This window comes from Pygocentrus nattereri, chromosome 16 (genome assembly GCF_015220715.1).
Source record: "Pygocentrus nattereri isolate fPygNat1 chromosome 16, fPygNat1.pri, whole genome shotgun sequence".
NCBI classification, from domain to species: Eukaryota; Metazoa; Chordata; class Actinopteri; order Characiformes; family Serrasalmidae; genus Pygocentrus; species Pygocentrus nattereri.
Genome location: NC_051226.1, coordinates 522,138 through 532,137, shown reverse-complemented (window position 1 = coordinate 532,137; position 10,000 = coordinate 522,138). Strand labels below are relative to the sequence as shown.

General features: G+C 58.0%; 1 protein-coding gene across 4 annotated transcripts in view; it reads left to right on the top strand.

Annotated features, from left to right (window-relative positions):
* ptpn13 (protein tyrosine phosphatase non-receptor type 13) overlaps window positions 1-10,000 on the top strand; it is a 168,898-nt gene that overhangs the window by 45,367 nt on the left and 113,531 nt on the right. For all 4 annotated transcript variants that reach the window (XM_037546036.1, XM_037546037.1, XM_037546035.1 and 1 more), the window contains exon 7: window positions 9,961-10,000. This exon is cut by the window's right edge and continues 491 nt beyond it. In XM_037546036.1, the coding sequence (XP_037401933.1) occupies window positions 9,961-10,000 (40 nt within the window). The remainder of the gene's footprint in view (window positions 1-9,960) is intronic.

Genomic DNA, 10,000 nt, shown 5'->3' with positions numbered 1-10,000 from the left:
GCTTTAAGAGTGATTATATAATTGTAATTGGTGGGTGGTCTGCAGGTAATCGGCGTGTGGTCTGCAGGTAATCGGCGTGTGGTCTGCGTGTGGTCTGCAGGTAATCGGCGTGTGGTCTGCAGGTGGTCTGCGTGTGGTCTGCGTGTAATCAGCGTGTGGTCGGCATGTAGTGGGCATGTGGTCGGCATGTAGTCAGCATGCGGTCTGTGTGTAATCGGCGTGTGGTCAGTGTGTAGTGGGCATGTGGTTGGCGTGTTATCTGAGTCGGCGTGTAGTTGGTGTGTGGTCTGTGTATTGTTTGCATGTAGTGGGTGTGTGGTGGGTGTGTAGTCTGCGTGTTGTCTGGGTGTAATCGGCGTGTAGTCTGGGTGTAGTCGGCGTGTGGTCTGTGTGTAGTCGGCATGTAGTCTGGGTGTGGTCGGCATGTAGTCTGGGTGTGGTCGGCGTGTAGTCTGGGTGTGGTCGGCGTGTGGTCTGGGTGTGGTCGGCGTGTGGTCTGCGTGTAGTGGGCGTGTGGTCGGCGTGTAGTGGGCGTGTTGTCTGGGTATAATCGGCGTGTAGTGGGCGTGTAGTCTGGGTGTAAACGGCACGTAGTCTGCGTGTATTGGGCGTGTGGTCGGCGTGTTGTCTGGGTGTAGTCTGCGTGTAGTCGGTGTGTAGTGGGCGTGTGGTCGGCGTGTTGTCTGGGTGTAGTCTACGTGTAGTCGGTGTGTAGTGGGCGTGTGGTCGGCGTGTTGTCTGGGTGTAGTCTACGTGTAGTCGGTGTGTAGTGGGCGTGTGGTCGGCGTGTTGTCTGGGTGTAGTCTACGTGTAGTCGGTGTGTAGTGGGCGTGTGGTCGGCGTGTTGTCTGGGTGTAGTCTACGTGTAGTCGGTGTGTAGTGGGCGTGTGGTCGGCGTGTTGTCTGGGTGTAGTCTACGTGTAGTCGGTGTGTAGTGGGCGTGTGGTCGGCGTGTTGTCTGGGTGTAGTCTACGTGTAGTCGGTGTGTAGTGGGCGTGTGGTCGGCGTGTTGTCTGGGTGTAGTCTACGTGTAGTCGGTGTGTAGTGGGCGTGTGGTCGGCGTGTTGTCTGGGTGTAGTCTACGTGTAGTCGGTGTGTAGTGGGCGTGTGGTCGGCGTGTTGTCTGGGTGTAGTCTACGTGTAGTCGGTGTGTAGTGGGCGTGTGGTCGGCGTGTTGTCTGGGTGTAGTCTACGTGTAGTCGGTGTGTAGTGGGCGTGTGGTCGGCGTGTTGTCTGGGTGTAGTCTACGTGTAGTCGGTGTGTAGTGGGCGTGTGGTCGGCGTGTTGTCTGGGTGTAGTCTACGTGTAGTCGGTGTGTAGTGGGCGTGTGGTCGGCGTGTTGTCTGGGTGTAGTCTACGTGTAGTCGGTGTGTAGTGGGCGTGTGGTCGGCGTGTTGTCTGGGTGTAGTCTACGTGTAGTCGGTGTGTAGTGGGCGTGTGGTCGGCGTGTTGTCTGGGTGTAGTCTACGTGTAGTCGGTGTGTAGTGGGCGTGTGGTCGGCGTGTTGTCTGGGTGTAGTCTACGTGTAGTCGGTGTGTAGTGGGCGTGTGGTCGGCGTGTTGTCTGGGTGTAGTCTACGTGTAGTCGGTGTGTAGTGGGCGTGTGGTCGGCGTGTTGTCTGGGTGTAGTCTACGTGTAGTCGGTGTGTAGTGGGCGTGTGGTCGGCGTGTTGTCTGGGTGTAGTCTACGTGTAGTCGGTGTGTAGTGGGCGTGTGGTCGGCGTGTTGTCTGGGTGTAGTCTACGTGTAGTCGGTGTGTAGTGGGCGTGTGGTCGGCGTGTTGTCTGGGTGTAGTCTACGTGTAGTCGGTGTGTAGTGGGCGTGTGGTCGGCGTGTTGTCTGGGTGTAGTCTACGTGTAGTCGGTGTGTAGTGGGCGTGTGGTCGGCGTGTTGTCTGGGTGTAGTCTACGTGTAGTCGGGGTGTGTAGTGGGCGTGTGGTCGGCGTGTTGTCTGGGTGTAGTCTACGTGTAGTCGGGGTGTGTAGTGGGCGTGTGGTCGGCGTGTTGTCTGGGTGTAGTCTACGTGTAGTCGGGTGTGTAGTGGGCGTGTGGTCGGCGTGTTGTCTGGGTGTAGTCTACGTGTAGTCGGGGTGTGTAGTGGGCGTGTGGTCGGCGTGTTGTCTGGGTGTAGTCTACGTGTAGTCGGGGTGTGTAGTGGGCGTGTGGTCGGCGTGTTGTCTGGGTGTAGTCTACGTGTAGTCGGGGTGTGTAGTGGGCGTGTGGTCGGCGTGTTGTCTGGGTGTAGTCTACGTGTAGTCGGGGTGTGTAGTGGGCGTGTGGTCGGCGTGTTGTCTGGGTGTAGTCTACGTGTAGTCGGGGTGTAGTGGGCGTGTGGTCGGCGTGTTGTCTGGGTGTAGTCTACGTGTAGTCGGGGTGTAGTGGGCGTGTGGTCGGCGTGTTGTCTGGGTGTAGTCTACGTGTAGTCGGGGTGTAGTGGGCGTGTGGTCGGCATGTTGTCTGGGTGTAGTCTACGTGTAGTCGGGGTGTAGTGGGCGTGTGGTCGGCATGTTGTCTGGGTGTAGTCTACGTGTAGTCGGGGTGTAGTGGGCGTGTGGTCGGCATGTTGTCTGGGTGTAGTCTACGTGTAGTCGGGGTGTAGTGGGCGTGTGGTCGGCATGTTGTCTGGGTGTAGTCTACGTGTAGTCGGTGTGTAGTGGGCGTGTGGTCGGCATGTTGTCTGGGTGTAGTCTACGTGTAGTCGGTGTGTAGTGGGCGTGTGGTCGGCATGTTGTCTGGGTGTAGTCTACGTGTAGTCGGTGTGTAGTGGGCGTGTGGTCGGCATGTTGTCTGGGTGTAGTCTACGTGTAGTCGGTGTGTAGTGGGCGTGTGGTCGGCGTGTGGTCGGCGTGTTGTCTGGGTGTTGTCTGCGTGTAGTCGGTGTGTAGTGGGCGTGTGGTCGGCGTGTTGTCTACGTGTAGTCGGTGTGTAGTGGGCGTGTGGTCGGCGTGTTGTCTGGGTGTAGTCTGCGTGTAGTCGGTGTGTAGTGGGCGTGTTGTCTGGGTGTAGTCTGCGTGTAGTCGGTGTGTAGTGGGCGTGTGGTCGGCGTGTTGTCTGGGTGTAGTCTACGTGTAGTCGGTGTGTAGTGGGCGTGTGGTCGGCGTGTTGTCTGGGTGTTGTCTACGTGTAGTCGGTGTGTAGTGGGCGTGTGGTCGGCGTGTTGTCTACGTGTAGTCGGTGTGTAGTGGGCGTGTGGTCGGCGTGTTGTCTGGGTGTTGTCTGCGTGTAGTCGGTGTGTAGTGGGCGTGTTGTCTGGGTGTAGTCTACGTGTAGTCGGTGTGTAGTGGGCGTGTGGTCGGCGTGTTGTCTGGGTGTTGTCTACGTGTAGTCGGTGTGTAGTGGGCGTGTGGTCGGCGTGTTGTCTACGTGTAGTCGGTGTGTAGTGGGCGTGTGGTCGGCGTGTTGTCTGGGTGTTGTCTGCGTGTAGTCGGTGTGTAGTGGGCGTGTGGTCGGCGTGTTGTCTGGGTGTAGTCTACGTGTAGTCGGTGTGTAGTGGGCGTGTGGTCGGCGTGTTGTCTACGTGTAGTCGGTGTGTAGTGGGCGTGTGGTCGGCGTGTTGTCTGGGTGTTGTCTGCGTGTAGTCGGTGTGTAGTGGGCGTGTGGTCGGCGTGTTGTCTGGGTGTAGTCTACGTGTAGTCGGTGTGTAGTGGGCGTGTGGTCGGCGTGTTGTCTGGGTGTTGTCTACGTGTAGTCGGTGTGTAGTGGGCGTGTGGTCGGCGTGTTGTCTACGTGTAGTCGGTGTGTAGTGGGCGTGTGGTCGGCGTGTTGTCTGGGTGTTGTCTGCGTGTAGTCGGTGTGTAGTGGGCGTGTGGTCGGCGTGTTGTCTGGGTGTAGTCTACGTGTAGTCGGTGTGTAGTGGGCGTGTGGTCGGCGTGTTGTCTGGGTGTAGTCTACGTGTAGTCGGGGTGTAGTGGGCGTGTGGTCGGCGTGTTGTCTGGGTGTAGTCTACGTGTAGTCGGTGTGTAGTGGGCGTGTGGTCGGCATGTTGTCTGGGTGTAGTCTACGTGTAGTCGGTGTGTAGTGGGCGTGTGGTCGGCATGTTGTCTGGGTGTAGTCTACGTGTAGTCGGTGTGTAGTGGGCGTGTGGTCGGCGTGTGGTCGGCGTGTTGTCTGGGTGTTGTCTGCGTGTAGTCGGTGTGTAGTGGGCGTGTGGTCGGCGTGTTGTCTACGTGTAGTCGGTGTGTAGTGGGCGTGTGGTCGGCGTGTTGTCTGGGTGTTGTCTGCGTGTAGTCGGTGTGTAGTGGGCGTGTGGTCGGCGTGTTGTCTGGGTGTAGTCTACGTGTAGTCGGTGTGTAGTGGGCGTGTGGTCGGCGTGTTGTCTGGGTGTTGTCTACGTGTAGTCGGTGTGTAGTGGGCGTGTGGTCGGCGTGTTGTCTACGTGTAGTCGGTGTGTAGTGGGCGTGTGGTCGGCGTGTTGTCTGGGTGTTGTCTGCGTGTAGTCGGTGTGTAGTGGGCGTGTGGTCGGCGTGTTGTCTGGGTGTAGTCTACGTGTAGTCGGTGTGTAGTGGGCGTGTGGTCGGCGTGTTGTCTGGGTGTAGTCTACGTGTAGTCGGGGTGTAGTGGGCGTGTGGTCGGCGTGTTGTCTGGGTGTAGTCTACGTGTAGTCGGTGTGTAGTGGGCGTGTGGTCGGCATGTTGTCTGGGTGTAGTCTACGTGTAGTCGGTGTGTAGTGGGCGTGTGGTCGGCATGTTGTCTGGGTGTAGTCTACGTGTAGTCGGTGTGTAGTGGGCGTGTGGTCGGCGTGTGGTCGGCGTGTTGTCTGGGTGTTGTCTGCGTGTAGTCGGTGTGTAGTGGGCGTGTGGTCGGCGTGTTGTCTACGTGTAGTCGGTGTGTAGTGGGCGTGTGGTCGGCGTGTTGTCTGGGTGTAGTCTGCGTGTAGTCGGTGTGTAGTGGGCGTGTTGTCTGGGTGTAGTCTGCGTGTAGTCGGTGTGTAGTGGGCGTGTGGTCGGCGTGTTGTCTGGGTGTAGTCTACGTGTAGTCGGTGTGTAGTGGGGCGTGTGGTCGGCGTGTTGTCTGGGTGTTGTCTACGTGTAGTCGGTGTGTAGTGGGCGTGTGGTCGGCGTGTTGTCTACGTGTAGTCGGTGTGTAGTGGGCGTGTGGTCGGCGTGTTGTCTGGGTGTTGTCTGCGTGTAGTCGGTGTGTAGTGGGCGTGTTGTCTGGGTGTAGTCTACGTGTAGTCGGTGTGTAGTGGGCGTGTGGTCGGCGTGTTGTCTGGGTGTTGTCTACGTGTAGTCGGTGTGTAGTGGGCGTGTGGTCGGCGTGTTGTCTACGTGTAGTCGGTGTGTAGTGGGCGTGTGGTCGGCGTGTTGTCTGGGTGTTGTCTGCGTGTAGTCGGTGTGTAGTGGGCGTGTGGTCGGCGTGTTGTCTGGGTGTAGTCTACGTGTAGTCGGTGTGTAGTGGGCGTGTGGTCGGCGTGTTGTCTACGTGTAGTCGGTGTGTAGTGGGCGTGTGGTCGGCGTGTTGTCTGGGTGTTGTCTGCGTGTAGTCGGTGTGTAGTGGGCGTGTGGTCGGCGTGTTGTCTGGGTGTAGTCTACGTGTAGTCGGTGTGTAGTGGGCGTGTGGTCGGCGTGTTGTCTGGGTGTTGTCTACGTGTAGTCGGTGTGTAGTGGGCGTGTGGTCGGCGTGTTGTCTACGTGTAGTCGGTGTGTAGTGGGCGTGTGGTCGGCGTGTTGTCTGGGTGTTGTCTGCGTGTAGTCGGTGTGTAGTGGGCGTGTGGTCGGCGTGTAGTCGGCGTGTAGTCTACGTGTAGTCGGTGTGTAGTGGGCGTGTGGTCGGCGTGTTGTCTGGGTGTAGTCTACGTGTAGTCGGGGTGTAGTGGGCGTGTGGTCGGCATGTTGTCTGGGTGTAGTCTACGTGTAGTCGGTGTGTAGTGGGCGTGTGGTCGGCATGTTGTCTGGGTGTAGTCTACGTGTAGTCGGTGTGTAGTGGGCGTGTGGTCGGCATGTTGTCTGGGTGTAGTCTACGTGTAGTCGGTGTGTAGTGGGCGTGTGGTCGGCGTGTGGTCGGCGTGTTGTCTGGGTGTTGTCTGCGTGTAGTCGGTGTGTAGTGGGCGTGTTGTCTGGGTGTAGTCTACGTGTAGTCGGTGTGTAGTGGGCGTGTGGTCGGCGTGTTGTCTGGGTGTTGTCTACGTGTAGTCGGTGTGTAGTGGGCGTGTGGTCGGCGTGTTGTCTACGTGTAGTCGGTGTGTAGTGGGCGTGTGGTCGGCGTGTTGTCTGGGTGTTGTCTGCGTGTAGTCGGTGTGTAGTGGGCGTGTTGTCTGGGTGTAGTCTACGTGTAGTCGGTGTGTAGTGGGCGTGTGGTCGGCGTGTTGTCTGGGTGTTGTCTACGTGTAGTCGGTGTGTAGTGGGCGTGTGGTCGGCGTGTTGTCTACGTGTAGTCGGTGTGTAGTGGGCGTGTGGTCGGCGTGTTGTCTGGGTGTTGTCTGCGTGTAGTCGGTGTGTAGTGGGCGTGTGGTCGGCGTGTTGTCTGGGTGTAGTCTACGTGTAGTCGGTGTGTAGTGGGCGTGTGGTCGGCGTGTTGTCTACGTGTAGTCGGTGTGTAGTGGGCGTGTGGTCGGCGTGTTGTCTGGGTGTTGTCTGCGTGTAGTCGGTGTGTAGTGGGCGTGTGGTCGGCGTGTTGTCTGGGTGTAGTCTACGTGTAGTCGGTGTGTAGTGGGCGTGTGGTCGGCGTGTTGTCTGGGTGTTGTCTACGTGTAGTCGGTGTGTAGTGGGCGTGTGGTCGGCGTGTTGTCTACGTGTAGTCGGTGTGTAGTGGGCGTGTGGTCGGCGTGTTGTCTGGGTGTTGTCTGCGTGTAGTCGGTGTGTAGTGGGCGTGTGGTCGGCGTGTTGTCTGGGTGTAGTCTACGTGTAGTCGGTGTGTAGTGGGCGTGTGGTCGGCGTGTTGTCTGGGTGTAGTCTACGTGTAGTCGGGGTGTAGTGGGCGTGTGGTCGGCGTGTTGTCTGGGTGTAGTCTACGTGTAGTCGGTGTGTAGTGGCGTGTGGTCGGCATGTTGTCTGGGTGTAGTCTACGTGTAGTCGGTGTGTAGTGGGCGTGTGGTCGGCATGTTGTCTGGGTGTAGTCTACGTGTAGTCGGTGTGTAGTGGGCGTGTGGTCGGCGTGTGGTCGGCGTGTTGTCTGGGTGTTGTCTGCGTGTAGTCGGTGTGTAGTGGGCGTGTGGTCGGCGTGTTGTCTACGTGTAGTCGGTGTGTAGTGGGCGTGTGGTCGGCGTGTTGTCTGGGTGTAGTCTGCGTGTAGTCGGTGTGTAGTGGGCGTGTTGTCTGGGTGTAGTCTGCGTGTAGTCGGTGTGTAGTGGGCGTGTTGTCTGGGTGTAGTCTACGTGTAGTCGGTGTGTAGTGGGCGTGTGGTCGGCGTGTTGTCTGGGTGTTGTCTACGTGTAGTCGGTGTGTAGTGGGCGTGTGGTCGGCGTGTTGTCTACGTGTAGTCGGTGTGTAGTGGGCGTGTGGTCGGCGTGTTGTCTGGGTGTTGTCTGCGTGTAGTCGGTGTGTAGTGGGCGTGTTGTCTGGTGTAGTCTACGTGTAGTCGGTGTGTAGTGGGCGTGTGGTCGGCGTGTTGTCTGGGTGTTGTCTACGTGTAGTCGGTGTGTAGTGGGCGTGTGGTCGGCGTGTTGTCTACGTGTAGTCGGTGTGTAGTGGGCGTGTGGTCGGCGTGTTGTCTGGGTGTTGTCTGCGTGTAGTCGGTGTGTAGTGGGCGTGTGGTCGGCGTGTGGTCGGCGTGTTGTCTGGGTGTAGTCTACGTGTAGTCGGTGTGTAGTGGGCGTGTGGTCGGCGTGTTGTCTACGTGTAGTCGGTGTGTAGTGGGCGTGTGGTCGGCGTGTTGTCTGGGTGTTGTCTGCGTGTAGTCGGTGTGTAGTGGGCGTGTGGTCGGCGTGTTGTCTGGGTGTTGTCTACGTGTAGTCGGTGTGTAGTGGGCGTGTTGTCTGGGTGTTGTCTACGTGTAGTCGGTGTGTAGTGGGCGTGTGGTCGGCGTGTTGTCTACGTGTAGTCGGTGTGTAGTGGGCGTGTGGTCGGCGTGTTGTCTGGGTGTTGTCTGCGTGTAGTCGGTGTGTAGTGGGCGTGTGGTCGGCGTGTTGTCTGGGTGTAGTCTACGTGTAGTCGGTGTGTAGTGGGCGTGTGGTCGGCGTGTTGTCTGGGTGTTGTCTACGTGTAGTCGGTGTGTAGTGGGCGTGTGGTCGGCGTGTTGTCTACGTGTAGTCGGTGTGTAGTGGGAGTGTGGTCGGCGTGTTGTCTGGGTGTAGTCTGCGTGTAGTGGGCGTGTGGTCGGCGTGTTGTCTGGGTGTTGTCTACGTGTAGTCGGTGTGTAGTGGGCGTGTGGTCGGCGTGTTGTCTGGGTGTTGTCTGCGTGTAGTCGGTGTGTAGTGGGCGTGTGGTCGGCGTGTTTTCTGGGTGTAGTCTGCGTGTAGTCGGTGTGTAGTGGGCGTGTTGTCGGCGTGTAGTCTACGTGTAGTCGGTGTGTAGTGGGCGTGTGGTCGGCGTGTTGTCTGGGTGTTGTCTACGTGTAGTCGGTGTGTAGTGGGCGTGTGGTCGGCGTGTTGTCTGGGTGTAGTCTACGTGTAGTCGGTGTGTAGTGGGCGTGTGGTCGGCGTGTTGTCTGGGTGTAGTCTACGTGTAGTCGGTGTGTAGTGGGCGTGTGGTCGGCGTGTTGTCTGGGTGTTGTCTACGTGTAGTCGGTGTGTAGTGGGCGTGTGGTCGGCGTGTTGTCTACGTGTAGTCGGTGTGTAGTGGGCGTGTGGTCGGCGTGTTGTCTGGGTGTAGTCTGCGTGTAGTGGGCGTGTGGTCGGCGTGTTGTCTGGGTGTTGTCTACGTGTAGTCGGTGTGTAGTGGGCGTGTGGTCGGCGTGTTGTCTGGGTGTTGTCTGCGTGTAGTCGGTGTGTAGTGGGCGTGTGGTCGGCGTGTTTTCTGGGTGTAGTCTGCGTGTAGTCGGTGTGTAGTGGGCGTGTTGTCTGGGTGTAGTCTACGTGTAGTCGGTGTGTAGTGGGCGTGTGGTCGGCGTGTTGTCTGGGTGTTGTCTACGTGTAGTCGGTGTGTAGTGGGCGTGTGGTCGGCGTGTTGTCTGGGTGTAGTCTACGTGTAGTCGGTGTGTAGTGGGCGTGTGGTCGGCGTGTTGTCTGGGTGTAGTCTACGTGTAGTCGGTGTGTAGTGGGCGTGTGGTCGGCATGTTGTCTGGGTGTAGTCTACGTGTAGTCGGTGTGTAGTGGGCGTGTGGTCGGCGTGTTGTCTGGGTGTAGTCTACGTGTAGTCGGTGTGTAGTGGGCGTGTGGTCGGCGTGTTGTCTGGGTGTAGTCTACGTGTAGTCGGGGTGTAGTGGGCGTGTGGTCGGCGTGTTGTCTGGGTGTTGTCTACGTGTAGTCGGTGTGTAGTGGGCGTGTGGTCGGCGTGTTGTCTGGGTGTAGTCCACGTGTAGTCGGTGTGTAGTGGGCGTGTGGTCGGCGTGTTGTCTGGGTGTAGTCTGCGTGTAGTCGGTGTGTAGTGGGCGTGTGGTCGGCGTGTTGTCTGGGTGTTGTCTACGTGTAGTCGGTGTGTAGTGGGCGTGTGGTCGGCGTGTTGTCTGGGTGTAGTCCACGTGTAGTCGGTGTGTAGTGGGCGTGTGGTCGGCGTGTTGTCTGGGTGTAGTCTGCGTGTAGTCGGTATTTGCCTCACTCAGAGCCGCGATCGGACGAAAGCACGTTGCTCACGAGGCCTAATTGGTGAGCATGTGGGATGTTGGGCTCGCCGTTATTAGAACTTCTTCTTCTGCCTTTTCTTTCCGGATGTTTTGGTCTGATCTGCTTCAGGATGTGTTGAAGGTGCTGGTAAATAGAACGTACTGTCGTTATCAGACTGTCCGAGTTTTATTTGAATTCAGAGCGGATTTAAAATAATCTTCCACTCTTTCTAGCTGCATTAGCCTTTAGTCTCAGAAGCAGGTTTCAGAGATCGCTTTTATCTCGGCTTATGTGGAAACTTTAACATCTCAATTTCCCCTCCAGGGAGAAGCGCGGCCCACCGTGTTTTGGAGCGGTATCGGGC